At 46.4% G+C, this 21613-nt stretch overlaps 1 protein-coding gene across 1 annotated transcript; it reads right to left on the bottom strand.

The window, feature by feature from the left end:
- Positions 1-863: 863 nt before the first annotated feature.
- Positions 864-7482, bottom strand: LOC100383523 (putative AMP-dependent synthetase and ligase superfamily protein). The gene is made up of 19 exons (NM_001176171.1): positions 7220-7482; positions 6878-6941; positions 6650-6739; positions 6458-6514; positions 5976-6024; positions 5722-5798; positions 5298-5337; positions 5118-5212; positions 4767-4934; positions 4565-4675; positions 3015-3102; positions 2832-2898; positions 2664-2739; positions 2449-2566; positions 2086-2334; positions 1673-1812; positions 1386-1568; positions 1149-1268; positions 864-1058 (listed from the first exon to the last, which is right to left on the bottom strand). Exons 1-19 carry the CDS (start codon positions 7384-7386, stop codon positions 1023-1025), a joined length of 1995 nt encoding a protein of 664 aa, NP_001169642.1. The 5' UTR covers positions 7387-7482; the 3' UTR covers positions 864-1022.
- Positions 7483-21613: the final 14131 nt, after the last annotated feature.

The following is a 21613-nucleotide window of genomic DNA, read 5'->3' as shown; positions in this document are numbered from 1 at the left end:
CGGGTCGGGTAATTCGGGTTTTAAAAATTTCGGGTTTTGAGAATCGATACCCGAAATTACAACGGGTTTTTCAATACCCGAAAATTCGGGTACCCGGAATTTTGGGTTCGGGTTCGGGTATTCCCGAACTACCCGAATTATTGTGTTGGCTTCATAAAAACACATATACCCTATTAAATTAGTATAAAAATATAGTTTGAATAATGATATACATGGACATATAAAACACAAGCAATCTACAATTACAAGTTATGCACACTTACACATAATTATAGATGTACAAATTAATAATTAAGCATGACATGAGTACATGACACATGAAAGTTCGGGTAATTCGGGTATTTCGGGTACCCGATTGTGATACCCGAATTACCCGAAATAATTTCGGGTTTTGCAAGTTGCTACCCGAAATTCCCAAACAAAATTCGGGTTTCGGGTATTTCGGGTTCGGGTATTCCGGGTTCGGGTTAGGGGTTTTTTGCCCAGCCCTATGTGGACAGCGCTCGTCAGACATGAAATGCTAGTGAGAGCTCGAGCAGGGGAGAGACGAGCGAGGGAAAAAAATGCTCGTCGAGATATAGCTGTCGGACCTTAGCAACAAGATATGTGACACTAAGGTAGCTGCCACATTAGCACTATATCATCAATAGGGCATGCAATCTCGGCATCATAAGCCATATTATCTCGGCGCCCCTGGAGTCTGAAGTCAAGTTTTGATCACTAGGGGATGTAAATATGTTTTTTTAAAAGGTAAAATTAAAAAAATCGAGGCACAGGGCATACGCTTATCTAAGGTATTTAGATGGCAACACTGACACGGGTGCATTCACGCAGCTTGTACGCCAATTTCAGGAGCCAGGAGGGATAAAAAAAACCTAGCTAACATCATGTAGCATAACTTTTTAATGACACAATCTAATGAAATAATCTCAATTCACATTGGAGTCTGCTTGCCGAGGTGACGGCTAGCAAAGCATTTTGATTCTCCATGCCGTGAGGCAACAGGTGGAGCCGTGCAGAGCCTACTTCATGCTATTGTACATACCGTCAATGATGGTCTGCACGAAAAGCGACAAAAACATTAACACGAAGGTCAAGCTTCACCGACGTCGTTAGCCCAAGCGAGTTATCTGAAACTGCTGCCATACCTGATAGTGTTTCAGCAGCTGTGGCCGCTTCTTCTTGTACGTCGGGGTGATAAGGTCGCGCTCCATGTCGAACGGTGCGGGGTCCAGATGAACAGCCCTGATGAGCTCAAAGCCTTTGAGCTGTTGCACCAGGATTAAGAGAACGACGATACATAAGATCATTTGCTGAGGCCACTGCGAGGAGCAAAATCATTCAAAATAGATAGAGAACGACGTTTTCGGTTTCAGTCTTATTACCTTCTTTTCTTTACCCATCTTTGTAAGCTCTCCCAAGATGAACTCTCTCGCTCTAGGGTCTTCGCATATCGTGGCAAATTCTCCAGTTACCCCGTTCGACTCTGCCCAGCGCTCCAGTGCTTGTGTGTTGGGGTTCACAACTGCTACCAGGCTCGACTCGAAGCTGTTGCCGTAGACCCAAATCTGAAGATGTATCGTTTAGACTTAGAGATGGATTATGGAATTATTTGTAACCATTTGCTGCAGAACACTTAGACTGTGTAGATGAAGACTGTTTTGAGCTGTACCGAATCAACAGCAGGAGTTTGACCAAAGATGTTCTCCAGATTCTCAACCGCAACGTACTCTCCCTGTGAGAGCTTGAAGATGTTCTTCTTGCGGTCAATGATCTTCATGCTTCCGTCAGACTGCCACTCACCAATGTCTCCTGCAGTAAATATTAATATTTGGCAGTGAACAAACGTTAGACTTGGGAAAATTTCAAAGGCATTTCTGATGGCAAGTTAAATCAGGATCTCTTTCAAGACAGTTATCAATGATCTTCCGGGAGTTAATGCAAATTGTTGACAAAGCACGGCTACGAAAGCACCAGTTCCCTTCACATTTTCTTTCCCTTGACATTTTCTTGACTCACAGTGATGCTGACATGGACACGTCCGATCAGACACTGGAGGAATACTGGAACAGGGACCGATGGTACCTGTGTGGAACCAGCCATCGACCAAGACTTCTTTGGTTAGGTCCTCTCGCTTGTAGTATCCCGAGAACAAGGTGTCCCCTCTGATGCAAATTTCCCCACGAGGCGTCTCGCTCGACAGTGCATCATAACCCATCTCAGGGACAGACTCCAGGCGTACTTCGACATACGGGACTGGAGGGCCGACAGTTCCCAGCATGGACATGTTGTTCGGCAGGGAAACAAAGGACCCAGCACAGGTTTCCGTTAGCCCTAGAGAGGGAGAAAAGCATATGCAATTAAGATTATCAGACATTTTGGGCAACCGCTGTAGCTTTTATTTCTTTGTCAATCTGGAACTGTATATTTCGATGTTTATGACAATACCGTATCCTTGAAGGACATGGGAGCATGTTACCACACGCAGATACTCCTCAACATGTCTAGATAGGGGAGCTGCGCCAGATAGAATCAGGCGAACCCTTCCACCTAGTCCCCGTTTCACCTATATAGAATACAAAAAAAAATCCAATCAGTAAATAAGTACCAATAAGAGATCAAACTGACTTCTGAAATCATAATTTCTCGCCATTTCATCGTACCTTGGTGAAGACCAGGCGATCAAACATGGCAGCAGCCTCTTCATGCTTGTTTCCCTTCAACATATTGCCTTGTTTGCTACACAATCGATTGAAGTAAAAGTTAAGAGTTTGATCACTGTATGAACTGAGATGTACCTTGGTGTATATAGAATGTAAAAACAGCATTACTATTTGTAAGCAACATTGAACAAGGTTTTCTTTAGGAAACCACCAGCTGTAATTTTATCTTGCAATCCTGAATCAGTGAAATAAAACATCAGTACCTGATTAAAATTTGAATAACACAACAGTATATGAATATTTCTTCTAGAAGGCACGGTAAAAAGAATATTTAATCAATTTGCAGTATACCTCCATAAATTCTGTCTAGAACACGTGGAACAGCACAAAAAACTGTTGGTTTGAGTTCTCCAATGTCTTCAACCAAGAGTTTGACATCCTGGAGCAGAATGCTTATTGATCAAATTGCGCTAATAAAAAAGGTAGTTGGAATGTAGGGTCAGGTAAGTTAAGTTGAGATAACGACTAGGAGACACGTAAATATCTTATGCTTCCAAGAAACTAAACGGAAAGGTCATAAGGCGAAAGAGGTGGACAATACCAGCTTCAAGTCTTGGTAAACGGGGACAGTTGCAAATAGCAAATAGAGTAGGAGTTTTGATTGATAAGATCATAAGAGCCTCAAGAACAGTGTGGTGGATGTGATAAGGCAAGGAGATAGGATTATCTTAGTTAAGCTTGTCAAGGGTGATTTGGTCTTAAATGTAATTTAGTGCATAAGCACCCCAAGAAGGCCACGATTAGAGTGCTAAGAGATTTTTTTTTGAAATACTTAGATGGCATGGTTAAAGCTATACCTATTAGCGTAGTATTCGAACAAGTGATGAAGACACATACGACTTTTCGATTAGAACAGAACTACATTAAAAGAATAAGCTTTGAGCCCTTGCCGTTCTTTCTTAATGATGGATAAGGTTATAAGGAACATACAAGAGGATATCCCTTGGTGTATACTTTTTGCGGACAATGTAATGCTAATTGGTAAAAGTCAAACAGTAATAAATAGGAAACTAGAGTAGTGGCAGGAGACTTTAGAGTCCAAATGTTTAGACTCGGTAAAAATAAAACCAAATATATGAGATGTAAATTCGACACTATTACACATGAGGAAGGAGATATTAGTTTGAAAGATCAAGTAGTGCCCAAGGAAAATACCTTTCAGTATTTAGGACCAATGCTACAAAGAGAAGGGGGTATTGACGAAGATGTTAGCCATAGAATCAAAACATGATGGTTAAAGTAGCATCAATCATCTATGGTTTTGTATGAAAAGATTGTACCACACAAGCTAAAAGACAAGTCTATAAGACAATGATTAGACCTCCTATATTGTATGGTGCAAAATATTTGACCTAAAAACGACATGTTCAACAGATAAGTGTTGCGAAAATATGTATGTTGCGTTGTATTTGTGGTCAAACAAGAAGGGATTGAGTTCAGAACGATGATATACGTGATAGGCTAAGAGTAGCACTAATTGAAGCTTGCCCAACACAGGTTGAGATGGTTTGGATATGTTCAATAGGGACCTTCAAAGGCACCAGTGTGTAGTGGGACTATAAAGCGCGATAGCAATAGGAAGAGAGACATTAAAAGGACGAAGTTGACATGGAAAGAGTCAGTAAAGGAAAACTTAAAGGAATGAAATATAACCAAAGATTTAGCCTTGAATAGGAGTACATGAAAAATAGGTATTCATGTGTATGAACCTTGACCTATGGTTTCTATTGGGTTTCAACTCTTGCTATTCCAATTTTCTTAGGACTAAAAGACTTTGTTGTTGTTGTGCTAATAAAAAAGATAGTGAGTAATAGTGTAGGACATGTATTTTGTATCCTTACCCCACGCCAAAATCCAATTGAAGCACCATGACGAATGAACACCTCTTCAATCACCCGGTCAAATATATGAGCAAGCGGAAGATAGGAAATGTAAACGTCATCCATGTTAAGCTGATAGAAGAAAACAATATCTTGTTATAGGACGAGACGATGCATTGAGATAAAAACACAGAAGCAAAATATGAATGGGTGAATGGCCTACCTGCTCGTTTGAGTTGTTGAGGAACTCATCTACTGCTGAAACAATGGTAACAATGCTCTTGTTCGAGATTAGTACTCCCTTAGGATCACCAGTTGTTCCACTGGTGTACATTATTGTACATATGTCATCCTTTTCCTTGGGTGGAAGTTCAAACTTCTCTTTACCTCCCTGTTGGTAGAACAGAAAAAAAATAATTTTCTAACTGATATATCAAGGCATATTTCTCGCAAGGATGCCCCCAAAAATGTATAAATTTGAAATGAAAAACATGCCTTAACACATTATTAATATTCTTGTAACTAAGCACTTATTCATTCCATGTGTGATTTGGTCAGGAAAGGAGAACCTTACCAGTTGCAGAAACTCTTCCCATGAGTAGATGGACAAGCCATTCTGTTCAACTTTTTCCTTGTGCCCAGGATCAACCTTACCGAAGCTTACAAGTGCTTAAAACAAAATGAATGACTATCAGTAAGTCAAATCAACTGCATTATAGCTTATCCACACAGCCAGAAAATTTCTCGAACTTACTTTTCAGATATTTGGTCGCATTGGGAAATGTCTTGAGCATCTGAAAAAACAATGAATTATTTGAAATGCCCAAACAAAGAGCCTAGCACAAGATATTCTTGATAGATCGAGCAAGTTAGACATACAATGTACTGTGGGTTATTCAAATAAATCAAACTAACACATAATGTATTGTTTTGTTACCTTTTTCGCTATAAGAAAAATGTAAATCATATTTTTACATTCGTGCTGTAGCATTCTTTGTCACAACAAAGGTCATATGAGAAAAACTTAATAGGGTTGATATAGTTGATAAAATCATGTCTTGTTTTTGTAGTGACAACTTATAAGCTGGTTAAAAAAACAACAATTTTAAGTTGCATCAAATTCTACTATGCGGACAAGGGTAGAGAAGTTATCAAATGGTTCCAATCAAGAAGCATACCTCTCCGATCTTCTTTTCCTCAACAAAAGCAATTTGTACCTCTGCATGGCACAATACGAATTCTACTGCCCCGGCACCTACAGCCATAAAAGTTGACAGTAGATGCAGTGGACCATTGTTATCAGCTTACCAAATAGGACCTTTAACATGCATGCGTGTGTGACTGTGTACACATGTTGTGATTTGACAATTTGCTTTGAGAACATGATAATTCTGAAGAATTTTCATTGTTCGGTACAAACAAAAAAGCTTACCAAGCGTGTCATATAGTGGCACACAGTAGATGCCATGGGCATTGCAGGCCTGAACGATTAAGCAATGGAGTGCATAAGCAACATGGTAAAAGGGGGGGGTAGCATTGTGAAAGTTGTGATATAGTCAATAAACAAAAGGATTCAGAAATATATTCGTTAGATAGTAGAATCCTGGCATCCACATCGACAGAAATTTACACAGACTTCTCCAGAGACGTTCTCCCCAAAATGACCAAACAATTGACCAAGTCAAAAACTATGTACTAAAGAAGAATTTTGCTTTCCAATAAATTCCAGCACGTTATGAAAAGTTAAATGCTCTGGCCATCTTTTTCTTTGGTGGAACAAGAAAGTTGTATCAGTAGGGCTTGTAGCAACGAGGCTAATTGTCTTTTCTTTTATTCAGTGTCTGCTGAATACACAATATCATCCTATGTTTCTAGTTGGGTTCCGGATATTGCTTGCTAGTACAATAAGTGCACCTGCATACTGATGACCCACTCAGGAGAATTGGCTCCATAGATGCCACACCGGCCGCCCTGCAGACAATCATACACGCAACTGTGAGCGAGCGATAGATACATCAGCATGGCCAATAATGTAGAAAATAAACAAACAGGTCTAGCCTCTCAACGTGGAAGATCACGCGCAATAAGCCAAGCAAACGCCCATACCTTGCCGACGCCACAGCTCCGGATGGCAGACCCAACATCGAGCACGGTGTCGTATACCTGCTTGTAAGTCAGCCATGTGTAGCTGCCAGCCTGAGGACGCGTGAGACAAAGAGGCGACAGTGGAATTCAGCAGAGCATTAAAAACCAAAGCACCGCATGCACGCAGGTATGGAACGGAACCCCCACGGGCGCGGGTATGGAAGCAGGCTGCGGGCCGCGATCACCGACCTTTCCGTGGACGATTTCGCGGCGGCCCAGCATCTTGTTGTCGGGGCACTTCTCCACGGACAAGCTGCACGGAGGCGCATGACGCGCACGAGCCCGTCAGAACCAGGTTTGGAAGAAAACAAAGTACGAGTAGTTCCTACGGAGGATCGCGGTGGGTTCATATCGATGGTGAGCGCAACCCACAGGCTGGAGCCTGGCATTGCGAATCCCGGGGGGCAAGAACAGATCTATCTGTACGCCTACGCGCGCGCGCGCGCGCGGGGAGAAAATCGAGAGAAGGACGGCTGGGAAGGAAGGAAGGATGACGCACGCGCGGCGGCGCGCGGAAAACGGACGACGTACCGGAATATGTCCCAGCAGCACTCGAGCCCCGGCACGGCGGGCGGCGACGCGGCGTTGCCACCGGCCGCGCATCGGTACGTGGGCCCCGCCGATGGCGCCCCGCCCTCCGCCGCCGCCTCCCTTGCCGGCTCCACCTGCACGAGGTGCTTCATGGATCCCGTGACCATGTCTGTCTGTTCCCTGTGCTCTCGGCCTCTCCCCTCCTCCCTCCCTCCTCCCTCTCCGAGTCTCCGTGGGCGTGTGTCTGTCGAGACGAGCGGCGCGGCAGGCACAGCCGCACAGGCAGCGGCGCGTCGAATTTATTGCACCGCGAACCGGGCCGGTGGTGCGGTACCGCGGGCTGTGTCCAACTTCCAACGCCAACAAAGGTAACGGCAGCCCAGGCCCTGAACTCAGAATGTCACACGCACGGCACGCGCTACTATTTGTATCCCCTCCCCGGCAGGCACACGGCCCGGGGAACCGATACTACAGCACAGCAGTCAGCGGTCAGTAGTATTGTATTGCGTTACTGCATGGAGGCCTGTGCTGTGCTGTGCCGCGACCGCCAACACTGACCTGACCCCAACAGCAACAGACGAGGATACGGGACGCATGCAGAACGCATGGTTTACAAGAGTTCAGACGGGACGGGATCTCTTTCTCCAGCGCGTCACGAACGGCGACGGATTTGTTTATGTGGCACGGCAAAAGTGACGCGGCGGCGGCACTGCAGACCGCACGGCACGGTGGACTGGACGGGCGGGCCGGGGCTGGCTCGTGGAGGGTGATGGCGTAGCGTGGAATTTGATCGGGGATGGAACCGTCGTTGAGATTGACAAGGATCGGTTCAACTTCAACGGTTGTTAGTTGCAGGCACTGCAAACACTGTTCTAGAACTATTGTATCGCTATGGGCACTGCACGGAAGGGACCGGCTATTTAAACTCGGCAATAATGATGCCATGGCGTGGCGTAGGGTGGCAGGCTTTTCTTACTCATTCTATAGGTAATGTAGAAGTGAAGGACTGCTTGAGCGACCAACCAACGTGTTCGAACCAGAAATAAGCCGGCGGACTGAGGCCGGACAGTCCGCGGTCCGGACGGTCCGCGCCTGTGGGCCGAACGGTCCGCGCGTGCGCAGAACAGATTAGGGTTCTGAGTTTTGTGCTACGGTTGTTAGCTATATAAGCGGGATTAGCTCGGAATCAGTTGTGTAAAGGGTCCAGCCCCCCTCCTCTATAAATAGAGAGGTCTACGGCCGATTTGTAATCATCAACAATCGAATCAATACAACTTTTATTCGCATTTTATCCTAGGAGTAGTTCTAGTCTAGTTTAGGTTTAACCTCTCAATCTCCAAATCCTTCGCCTCTTTTTGACTCTACGCCGATTGGAGGAGTCTAGGTCGGCCGGCCCGAGCCTAGACAACCCCTAGGATCTCTCCTCCCCGACGGGGTCCCTCCCGGGAGCGAGATCCAGGCCGCCGCCGGCGATTTCCGCCGCCCCTGCGCACGCGCGGACCGTCCGGCCGTCAGGCAGGGAACCCGAGCTCCTGCACCAGGTCGCGGACCGTCCGGCCCTGCGCCGCGGACCGTCCGCGCCTGACCAGATAGCACCGCCGCCTCGCGCCAGGTCGCGGACCGTCTGGCCCTGGGCCGCGGACCGTCCGCGCCTGACCAAAGAACACCGCTGCTGGTTCTCTTGGGTATTTGGCGCTCCGAAAAGGCGTCAACATACTTTTTGGCGACTCCGCTGGGGAAGACATATCTAAGCTCATCAAATCGGCCCTCAATGGCCGGTTCAAGGGATAGCTCTGATATTTCTCCAAGCAACATCATAGAGCCGACTTGGGAAACCTTGCCGGCTGACGAGCAGCTCCAGTTCGAGGAGCACAAGGAGCGGATGATCCAGGAGGCGAAAGCAAAGTTCTTGGCCAACTTCAAAGTGGACAGGAACAACAAGGTCGTCCGACATCGGGCGACGGATCCGGCTTCGCTCCAACCCACGCCAGATATCTCCAATGTAAGTAATACCAACGATCTGCAATCTCTTAGAAATTATGTAGAAGATCAGCGTGAACAAATGCAGAACATCATAGGGGGTATGCAAAGCGATCTTAAGAGACTAGTGCGTGCATTTGATAAATCTAGTATCACAAATTTTCCTTCGCACGAGGTTGAGTTAGGAGGTAACACGCGTAACACATCGGCTACAGGTTGTCACGACCAGTCACAACCCCTTTATGGGATGCCGATGGACACATACCCTGAGCAACCGCAAATCGGCAGCAAATCAGCCGATCTGCACATGCCCGGACCGTCCGCACGTGAGCGCGGACCATCCGGACCAACAACAGTCGGGCCGATTTTTAATGAGTTACCTAGATATGCGCCCGAACCTCCACACACGACACAAAATCTAAACTACCCAGTCGGACCGTCCGCGTACAACAACGGACGGTCTGCACATAATCACGGACGGTCCGGGCCAATGTCCGGACAGTCCGCACATGACCTTTTTGAGGAGGATTGTTACCGGAATCCTCACCCGTCCCAGCAGCACTTCCCATCGCACTATACAATGCATCAACCCATTAATTCAAGATCCAGAGCCCAGGAAAGCTTTCCGGCCCCACCCAGGAGGCCGGAAAGAAACGATCAAACCTATGACCCATATAGGGCAAATGAAAATGCACCACGTAACTCAAACCAATGGGGAGAAAGACAACATGCTAATATCCAGCCAACCCCACCTATGTTTGACCAGAGAGCCGGTGGTCTCGCACCGGCTGCCATTGATATAGTAAGGGAAGAAATAGCCGGGGCGTTCCGAGATAAGCTCGGAGTAAGCATGGTCCCTGGGGGGCAATCATATCGGAAACCTTATGACAACCGATTTGATCATCACCCATACCCACAGGGAACCAGGATACCCGAATTCGCAAATTTTTTGGGTGATCAAGGGAAAAACACACGCGAACATATAGGCCAGTTCTTAGCACAATTGGGAGAATTGGCCGACACAGAGGCATTTCGCGTACGTTTATTTTCATTATCGCTAACAGGAACCGCGTTTGCATGGTATGCCACTTTGCCTCCTAATTCCATTTCATCATGGGGGGATCTAGAACAAAAATTTCATGATCATTTTTTCTCCGGTGACTATGAGTTGGATTTGGTAGATTTAGTGTCGTTGCGACAGACAAAAGATGAATCGGTTAATGATTACATCCGGAGATTCTGAGATACAAGAAACCGATGCTTTCAAATTCATTTAGCAGAGAAACAACTAGTAGGATTAGCCTTTAATGGTCTGCGATATTATTTAAAAGAAAGATTAGAAGGCATCCAATTCTTTACACTAGCACAATTACACCAGAGAGCTTTGGCTTGTGAAAGCCAAAGCAAAGAAACTGCTAAAACAATTCGTCACAACGTACATGTAGTAGAATGCGACCAAAGTAGCTCAGAAGACGAATCAGCAGAGGTGTATGCTGCTGAAATGGTTTGGCCAAAGCAGGCCAAATCTTCGGCTTGTGCCTCCTTACAGCCGGTTCAAAAGAAACGACAAGAGGAGGTTAAGTTTACATTTAATGTTGGTAAGTGTGATAGAATATTTGATGAATTACTTAAAAATGGCAACATTAAAATAAATCACATTGTTCCATCCGCCGACGAGCTAAAACGTCGTGCATATTGCAAGTGGCATAACTCATTTTCTCATGCCACTAATGATTGTAATGTATTCCGTCGACAGATTCAATCGGCCATTAACGAAGGACGATTGAAATTTCAGGAAATGCAGGTGGATACAGAGCCCTTTCCGATGAACATGATTGACTTCGAGGGCAAGAAAGTCCTAGTTCGGCCAAACACAGCCGATAAAGACAAAGGCAAAGAGACAATCATCGGCAATGCTAAAGAGGCCGATGGGGATCGTAAAGTTTCTTGCAGGAAAGTGGTGGCCGAGAAGACTCCCGATGGAGGGGAGACCCTAAAGGTGACCATCACAGCCTCCAGTACTGGGGGGCAAGCGCAGACAGAGAGACAGATGCAGGAGCCCGTGCTGCGTATCCCGGACGGTCCGACACGTAGGCGCGGACGGTCCGGGACCCCACCGGACGGTCCGGAGAGCTCCGGCGGACGGTCCGGCCGTACTCAGGATTCACAACGTCCACGTACTTTCAAACCACGACGACCAGAGATAGGTACGTGGAAAACAAATACATTCAAAGCAGCTGGTCGGTTGGTTAAAGCCGGCCCAACTTTTGATCAATTACTGTCTAAATACGTTAAAAAGAAGGCCGGCCCCAGTGACCGGCCAGCAAAGCGACCCCGCTCACCCATGCATGAGCAGCGCCAGGTCAGGCCGATTGGACCACCCCACCAATCGGAAGAAATGAAAGGTCATACTATACAAGTGAGACCTAACATACCTGCATGGACACCTCCACCTCCATATCCACCTATGCCATATCCGTACACATATTTACCTCCGCCATATGTCCCAAATCAAATGTGGGGCATGCCACCATATCCATTTGGGATGCCACAGTACCCCGCCTGGGGGGCACCCCAAACATCTGTTTTCAACAGGTTGACGCCACCAGTACAAGACCGATTGAGCACTGCTCAATCCGGTCACCGGGCACAAACCCAACAGGATTGCCGGACTACTCGGCCTTCAAGGCCGACCAATCCGGCAGGGGGGCATATGCCTGCAGCAACTCAAAAAACAACAAAAGGGGACATCATCAAAATAGGCACCACAGATGTTGTCATACAGGGAGACAATAAAGGGCCGATGATTTTCGGCGAATCGGCCAACGCAACCGAAAAGGATACGGCTACCATCAAAACAGCCGATCCAAAATACTCCATGCCTCGATGGTGCCCAGCGGGATTGACACGATCCCAAAAGAGAAAATTACAGCGCCTAAGAGCAAAGGAGAGCCAAGAGAAGGAGGCGGAAAAGACATTTAATGACACACATCCATTATACCCGCCACCGCAAAAGAAATGGAGACCGAAGGCCGTTGAGAAAAAACAAACGGCCACAGAAATAGAAAGTCAATCTGCACCAAGCGCGGACCGTCCGGCCCCTACGCGCGGACCGTCCGCCGTTCACCAGGAAGTCTCTGGACAACCTGCACCAGGCGCGGACCGTCCGGCCACCGCACGCGGACCGTCCGCCGTTCACCAGGAAGCCTCCAACGACATGACAACATCAATGGAAGAGGACGACCTGCTGGGAGAAGACCTGGTCGACTACGAGGCTTCTCCAGAACACCCAGGTATGGATGTAAATATTATTACATTTTCTGCCGATTGTACTATTATCGGCAACGATGAACCTGTTGTTGCCCAGTTTGATTTTGGTCCTAAAGAAGCCGCCTTTACTAAACCAAAAGAATCGGTAAATCATTTAAAGCCGCTCTTCGTGCGTGGCCACATTGATGGGATACCGATTGCTAAGATGTTGGTAGATGGAGGGGCGGCTGTAAATCTAATGCCTTATTCATTATACAGAAAATTAGGTAAACAAGATGACGAACTTGTCAAGACCAACATGACCCTCAGCGGTGTTGGAACTGATAGTTCGATCAAAGCCAGGGGAGTCACGTCCGTTGAATTAACCATCGGGACTAAGACCCTTGCTGCTGCATTCTTCGTCGCTGATGTAGAAGGAAATTACAGTTTAATCCTAGGCAGAGATTGGATTCACGCCAATCAATGTATACCTTCTACATTACATCAAATGCTGATACAATGGGTAGGCGATGACATAGAACAAGTACATGCTGATGTATCGGCCTGCATCGCTGTGGCTGATGCCCCTGTACTCTGGACCTATGAGACTGCTACATGTCTCACAGGAGTAGACTTTTCTGATTATCAATTCATAAGTATAGATAAGAAAGGTTTCATTCCTGTAATGCTAGAGCTGATGGAGAATCGGCTAAATCCTAAATAAAGTTAAATGATGAATACACACAAAGTTCATGAGTCTTTGGTCACGGACAGTTCGGCCGCCAAGGCCGGATGGTCTGGTCTTTCACAAAAGAGTTCGGACTTTAAGACCGAACATCCACCACAGCGAAAAGACAGTATTACGGATGATCCGGTCCCCGAGACCGGAAAGTCCGCCATCACACAAAGATCATCTGATTCCTCTGTGGGGGACATGATAGAGGAATTCAGAGATCTTGATAAACTAGGACAGGGGTTTACATCGGCCGATCCTTTGGAGGAGATTGACATAGGAGATGGTAAAACTCCAAGGTCGACTTTTGTAAACAAGACCCTGGAGACCGATTCTAGAAATGAGATGATCGGTCTATTGAAGGAATATTCAGATTGTTTTGCTTGGAATTACACTGAAATGCCTGGACTAAGCCGAGAAATTGTCGAACATCGGCTGCCTATTAAGCCTGGTTTCAGACCTTTCAAGCAGAAAGCTAGAACATTTCGTCCAGATCTTCTCCCACGAATCAAGGACGAAATCCACCGGTTGCTAGAAGCTAATTTTATTAGACCTTGCAGATACGCAGAGTGGGTCTCCGATATTGTGCCGGTGGAGAAGAAGGAGTCAGATAAGCTTAGAGTATGCATTGATTTTCGTAATTTAAATAAAGCAACTCCTAAAGATGAATATCCCATGCCCATAGCCGACACATTAATCAATAATGCATCAGGAAATAGAATTATTAGCTTCCTTGATGGTAATGCCGGATATAATCATATTTTTATGGCCGAAGAAGATGCGTCTAAAACGGCCTTTATATGTCCAGGCTTCATTGGTTTATTTGAATGGGTTGTCATGACATTCGGTCTTAAAAATGCTGGTGCTACTTATCAGAGGGCTATGAATCTGATCTTCCATGAGTTGTTAGGAAACACTGTGGAAGTCTACATTGATGATATTGTAGTCAAATCGGCTGAGTTTAGTTCTCATATAGCTGATTTGCGCAAAGCCTTTGATAAAATGCGTCGGTATGGTTTAAAAATGAACCCACGTAAATGTGCTTTTGGAGTGTCGGCTGGGAAGTTTTTAGGATTTGTCATCCATGAACATGGTATAGAAATAGACCCTGACCGAATCAAGTCTATTCGGAATGTGGGGCCTCCGACGTGTAAGGTCGAAGTGCAGAGGTTTCTCGGCAAGGTGAATTATTTACGAAGGTTTGTTTCTAACTTAGCCGGGAAGATTGATGCCTTCACCCCTATCCTTCGGCTTAAGAATGATGCTGAATTCACTTGGGGGTAGAGCAGCAGGAAGCATTTGATCTCATTAAAAAATACTTGTCTTCGGCTCCCGTGTTAAAAGCACCACAAGTAGGAGCACCATTCAGATTATACATTGCAGCTGAAGACAAGGTTATTGGGGCTGTTCTGACACAAGAAACTGAGGGAAAGGAGCATGTGGTGACATATCTAAGCCGAAGGTTGGTGGATGCTGAAACAAGGTACACTTTTATTGAAAAGTTATGCTTATGCTTGTTTTATGCATGCACCAAATGTAGATGTTATTTACTGTCTAGTCATTGCACTGTTTCTGGTCAAGCCGATGTAATCAAGTACATGTTGCATAACCCAATTATGAGTGGTAGAATTGGTAAGTGGGCTTATGCACTCATAGAATATGACTTGGCTTATGAACCATTGAAATCTATGAAAGGCCAAGTCGTAGCGGATTTTATTGTAGAACATCGGGTTAATGATATTCATGAACTAGACATATCATACCTCACTATTACTCCTTGGACTTTATATTTTGATGGATCGGTTTGCAATGAAGGGCAAGGAATTGGCATTGTGCTTGTTTCACCAAGTAATGTCTCCTTTGACTTCTCTAGCCGATTGAAAACGTATTGCACTAATAATCAAGCTGAATATGAGGCCCTCCTATTCGGTTTAGAACTGTTAAATGGTATGGGAGTAAAACATGTGAAGGTATTTGGTGATTCTCAGCTGGTTGTCCAACAAGTGTTAGAAGAATATCAATGTCTTGATGGTACTCTAAATAGTTATCTTGAGAAATGTTGGAGCATAATCCATTCTTTTGACGAATTCAGTATTCGGCATATCTCTAGAGTTGAGAATCATAGAGCTAACAACTTGGCACAAGATGCATCGGGTTATCGGATAAAGAGAGGGAAATTTCACAAAACTGAAAATCTGATAACCAGTGCAGAGCCAAATTCCCAGGTCGCGGACCGTCCACGTGTTGACGTCGGACCGTCCGAGGTTACCAGAAAGGTTCTCTTAATCGATTCGGCTGACAATGAAGCCGATACAAGTGATTGGAGGACACCTATACTTAATTATTTGCAAAATCCCAATATCAGGACAGATAAGAACATTCGGCGAACAGCTTTCAAGTATGTTTTGATGAGTGATGAACTTTACCGCCGAACGGTTAATGATGTCCTGCTTAAGTGCTTGGGCCCAGATGATGCTATATTAGCCATGGCCGAAGTACATGAAGGAATTTGTGGTACCCATCAATCAGCTCCAAAGATGAAGTGGTTGTTGCGAAGGTCTGGTTTTTATTGGCCTAGTATGACAGCTGATTGTTTCAAGTACTACAAGGGGTGCCAAGTGTGTCAAAAATTCGGCGACCTATAGTTGGTCCCTGCAGCCGAATTACATCCTATCATCAAGCCTTGGCCATTCAGAGGATGGTGATTAGACTTTATTGGAGAAATTCATCCTTCATCATCAAAGGGGCATCGGTTTGTGTTAGTTGCCACTGACTATTTCACCAAATGGACTGAAGTCGTTGCTCTAAAGAACATGACACACAAGGAGGTAATTGAGTTCATAACTGAGCATATTATTCATAGATTCGGCATTCCCCAGACCTTGACTACAGATCAAGGTACTTCTTTTATGTCAAAGGAGGTACGTGAATTTGCTGAATTATACAGAATTAAGCTGCTTAATTCGTCTCCATATTATGCTCAGGCCAATGGACAGGCCGAGTCTAGTAATAGGACGTTGATTAATTTGATAAAGAAGAAGGTATCTAATAATCCTAAACATTGGCATAAGATTTTGTCTGAAGCTTTATGGGCTCATAGAATATCTAAACATAGTGCTACTAAAGTATCTCCTTTTGAGCTTGTCTATGGGCAGGAAGCAGTGTTACCTGTGGAAATAAGTTTGAATGCTGTTAGGTTTGCCAGACAAAATGATCTAACTGCTACTGATTATTATAATTCAATGATGGATAATATTGATGAGGTGACCGACAAGAGGATGATAGCTTTGGGAGCAATAGAAAATGACAAGATCATGGTAGCCAGGGCCTACAACAAGAAGGTCAAAGCAAAATCATTCCAAGTAGGAGACTTGGTGTGGAAGACCATTCTACCTCTAAGGAATAAAGACCGAAAGTTCGGGAAATGGTCGCCAAGCTGGGAGGGTCCTTATAAAGTGAAGCAGGTGATGTCTGGTAACGCTTATTTACTACAAACATTACAAGGCAAGGATTTACCTAAGGCTTTTAATGGACGTTTCCTCAAACAGTACCATCCTAGTATGTGGCAAGATGCCTAAGAAAACCGATGTGATCACATCGAGTTAGTTGCTTTTGGTTCGCCCAGCTCCACCAAACGGCAGGGGGGCATATGTTCGAACCAGAAATGAGCCGGCGGACTGTCCGGCCCTGAGGCCGGACGGTCCGCGGTCCGGACGGTCCGCGCCTGTGGGCCGGACGGTCCGCGCGTGCGCAGAACAGATTAGGGTTCCGAGTTTTGTGCTACGGTTGTTAGCTATATTCGCGGGATTAGCTCGGAATCAGTTGTGTAAAGGGTCCAGCCCCCCTCCTCTATAAATAGAGAGGTCTACGGCCGATTTGTAATCATCAACAATCGAATCAATACAACTTTTATTCGCATTTTATCCTAGGAGTAGTTCTAGTCTAGTTTAGGTTTAACCTCTCAATCTCCAAATCCTTCGCCTCTTTTCGACTCTACGCCGATTGGAGGAGTCTAGGTCGGCCGACCCGAGCCTAGACAACCCCTAGGATCTCTCCTCCCCGACGGGGTCCCTCCCGGGAGCGAGATCCAGGCCGCTGCCGGCGATTTCCGCCGCCCCTGCGCACGCGCGGACCGTCCGGCCCTAGGGCGCGGACCGTCCGGCCGTCAGGCAGGGAACCCGAGCTCCTGCACCAGGTCGCGGACCGTCCGGCCCTGCGCCGCGGACCGTCCGCGCCTGACCAGAGAGCACCGCCGCCTCGCGCCAGGTCGCGGACCGTCTGGCCCTGGGCCGCGGACCGTCCGCGCCTGACCAGAGAACACCGCTACTGGTTCTCTTAGGTATTTGGCGCTCCGAAAAGGCGTCAACACAACGGATGGTGATCTGCTTTATCTATGGATCTCGTGTGGTTTTTTCGTTCGCTGTTTCTGAGGGGAAAACATTGTCATCCCTTTTCGATGCCCCTCAAACTCAGTTTCGTTGATATACTCCCTTCATTTTTACTTACGCATTAGTATACTAGTGCATCTTTCATCCTAAATCATACATGCTGTGCACATCTTTATTTTTGACCGTATATAAAAAAAGGATTATGTAGGTTCACACAATGTAATACTTATGTTTCTAGATTTATTACCAAAAAATACCTTTTCATAATATATGCCATATATGTTGTAAAACTACAAAAACAAACTGGAATGGGTAACATTTGATTCAAAATAAACCTAATACGACACGTACTGCTTCAATGAACTCGTATAAACAAGTAAACATTGCACGTCCCACTCTCCGGGTCCTACATGCTATGTCAATATATACATACACATACTTAATTCCACTTTTAGATTACTAAAAAACAGATCATGAGCACAACGAATAGCAAGCAGTAAGTGGAAAAGGTTATATATGCGTATGCTACTTCTGTTACAGAAGTTCTGAATATCCTAGTTGTCAGTAACTTTGCTTGTACTGAAACTCTCTCGGGTTCAAGCTATCTCTTCGAAATTTGCGACTGCAGATCCCGGGGCCAGTTCGAAACTTCCAGCGCCGATGAACCAGTAGGCACTAGAGAACCCATTTCAAATCGCAAAGCATGCTCTTGAGCGCCTTGGTCTGAGTTCTCCTTCGTGTTAAAATCACCTAGGACGACCATGTAGGCAGGTATTTTGTCTTCATCAATTCTGTGAAACAATTAAGTGTACAGTTTGGAATCGTTGTGGACATAAGACATTTTCCAACCTTTTGTTCATTGTCGGCTTGTTACAAAACAACAAATTTGTACGAATCAACAAAAATAAAGAAATAAGATATCACAAGCAAAGATGCAACTAAACGAATTAAACCCCTGAACCCGAGGTGAGACCGTTTTTGTCGGGTACCGGTACTCAAAATAAGGTCTATAAACCTTATAGCCAACCAAAGCCTTCTTATCGAGCAACCTTGTAAGGCAGAGCACCGACTAGGTCCCTGTCGAACAACTCTGTGAGGTGGGGTGATCGACCAGGTCTCTGCCGAGCAACTCTGTGAAGCGGAGCGACCGACCAGGTCCCCATCGAGCAACTCCGCGAGGCAGAGCGACCGACCAGATCCCCGTCGAGCAACTCCACGCGGGACGACTACCCAGGTCCCAACCCAAAAAGGGAAGCAAGACAGAAATCCAAGTCAAACGTCTCAAAGTCTACGACGACCGAGATAAGACGTAACACCCTAGGTTGTGACCATTCGCCCGAATGACGGGTCGAAGGCATATTGAGTGGCAGCTATCGACAATGATCGCACCACCCCAAGTATGGCCCTCGGCGTGCTCTCACATCTCCGAGGGGACGAACAACCCTATTCATAAAACACCTCAGCACCAGAACTTCTACAATTGCCCAAATATAGGGTAGCACACAACAGATACGTCATACCAGGTGTACACCTACACATGCCAACGAGTGACGCAGACTCATGAGGCAGGCAAGGCTTCACGACACCCACCTGCTCCGTGCAGCTGACATGCGGGACCCCCTCCCACTCACTATCACGAGAATGTTGTCATCGGAAGACCAGGAAAAGGGAACCCATACTATGAGCCGATGGGACAGTACACGACGATAGGAGTACGGCTATGCACGACTTTATGGGGAGTAGCAGAGGAGCCACGCTACCAACGACCACCAGCATGCCCCTCCAAGCGGGAGGCAAGACCCTGGAATACAAGTCTCCTGAATATGAGTCTCCTTTGTAAGGTTCAGCCCTTGAACTATAAAAGGGAAGGACCCCTCTTTTCTGAACATACAAGCATACTGGTTGTAACACGTTCCAGATCCATACTACGATTATTATTACATTGGACTAGGGCGCAAGCCTGAACCAGTATAGCCACCGTCTCAAAATCAACCGCTTGAGTCCATGCGATTCACCATTCGGAGTGAGTCCACGCTAAATCTCCCACCGAACAAGGAACTTGCTGCCCCGTTTTCGAAGCAGACTATTCGGACGTACACAGAGAAGGAGTCGCTTCTACGCTCAGGTCGCGGACCGTTTGTGCCTCCATGTGAAAGGGAAATGTGCCCTTGGGCCATTTCTAAGTATTTTGGTGATCTAGTGTCCAACACAAGTGCTTAAGTGTTCAACTATACCAAATGGTGGGCAAAGTGCAAATCAAGTGTAAAGGTATGTTTCTAAGACTTAGTACATTTTTTGGGACTAATGTATTGTGTCTAAGTGCTAGAAACAGGAAAAGACCAATTTGGAAAAGACTTGGCTAGGCAGCCAAGACTCTGCGCAGTCTGGGTGCACCGGACTGTCCGGTGGTGCACCGGACAGTGTCCGGTGCGCCAGGCTGGCATCTGTCAACTGGCTGCTCTCGGGAAGCGATTAACGGCGTACGACTATAATTCACCGGACTGTCCGGTGGTGCACCGGACTGTCCGGTGAGTCAACGGTCGGCCGGGCCAACGGTCGGCCGCGTAATCCGCGCGCGACGCGTGGCGGAGCCAACGGTCAGAAGGGGGCACCGAACTGTCCGGTGTGCACCGGACAGTGCCTGGTGCGCCAACGGCTCTGAACCGCCAACGGTCGGCTTCACCAAAGAAGGAAAGAAATCCACACCGGACAGTGTCCGGTGGTGCACCGGACAGTGTCCGGTGCGCCAGGCTGGCATCTGTCAACTGGCTGCTCTCGGGAAGCGATTAACGGCGTACGGCTATAATTCACCGGACTGTCCGGTGGTGCACCGGACTGTCCGGTGAGTCAACGGTCGGCCGGGCCAACGGTCGGCCGCGTAATCCGCGCGCGACGCGTGGCGGAGCCAATGGTCAGAAGGGGGCACCGGACTGTCCGGTGTGCACCGGACAGTGTCTGGTGCGCCAACGGCTCTGAACCGCCAACGGTCGGCTTCGCCAAAGAAGGAAAGAAATCCACACCGGACAGTGTCCGGTGGTGCACCGGACTGTCCGGTGCGCCAGGCGACAGAAGGCAAGAATTGCCTTCCAGGAATGCTCTCAACGGCTCCTAGCTGCCTTGGGGCTATAAAAGGGACCCCTAGGCGCATGGAGGAGAACACCAAGCAACCTTTGAGCATTGTTGATCATTCACACTTCATTCTTGCACACTTGTTCGACATTCTTAGTGATTTGAGCTCCGTTCTAATGAGAACCTTGTGATACTCTTTTGAGCTCAAGTCTTGGTCTTGTGTGTGTGTGTTTGTTGTGGATTTGAGTGTGTTGCTTCCTTTCCTTACTCTAGTGCTTCATTGTGATTCTTATTGTAAGGGCGAGAGACTCCAAGTTGTGGAGATTCCTCGCAAACGGGAAAGAGTAAAGTAAAGAAGAACACAGTGGTATTCAAGTTGATCATTGGATCACTTGAGAGGAGTTGAGTGCAACTCTCGTCCGTTGGGACGCCACAACGTGGAGTAGGCAAGTTTTGTACTTGGTCGAACCACAGGATAAATCCTCGTGTCTCTTGTGCTTGTCCTTATTGTGTCTATTGTGCTTCACAAGAGCTCTCCTCTCTACTCACTTGATTCCATTGTTCTAACTCTTAATCAAGTTTGTGGTGTTAAGTTTTAAGTTTTACAGAATCACCTATTCACCCCCCCTCTAGGTGCTCTCACCATGGAGAGCACCGCCAGGTTGTCCATCTCCGTTGTTTGGCGCCCAGATCAATGTCAACACACTTTTGGCGACTTCGTTGGGGAACCAGGTGTCTAGATCTGCTAAAAATCAGACCCTCAAATGGTCGGTTTTAAAGATCACACTGATATCTCTCCAGACAATATCCTAAAGCTCTTTGTTGAAAGCCTGACAGACGATTGAAAGAGAAATGTGCCCTTTGGCTATTTTCTATAAATGTATTGGTGATTAGATGCTCAACACATTGTTTTGTGCTAAGTGTAAAAATGCAAATGCAAATGGAAATGTAAGGTATGATTCTAGACTTAGTAAA

This window comes from Zea mays, chromosome 3 (assembly GCF_902167145.1).
Source record: "Zea mays cultivar B73 chromosome 3, Zm-B73-REFERENCE-NAM-5.0, whole genome shotgun sequence".
Taxonomy (NCBI): Eukaryota; Viridiplantae; Streptophyta; class Magnoliopsida; order Poales; family Poaceae; genus Zea; species Zea mays.
The sequence above is the reverse complement of the archived record's forward strand: the minus strand, read 5'-3'. Positions and strand labels throughout refer to the sequence as shown.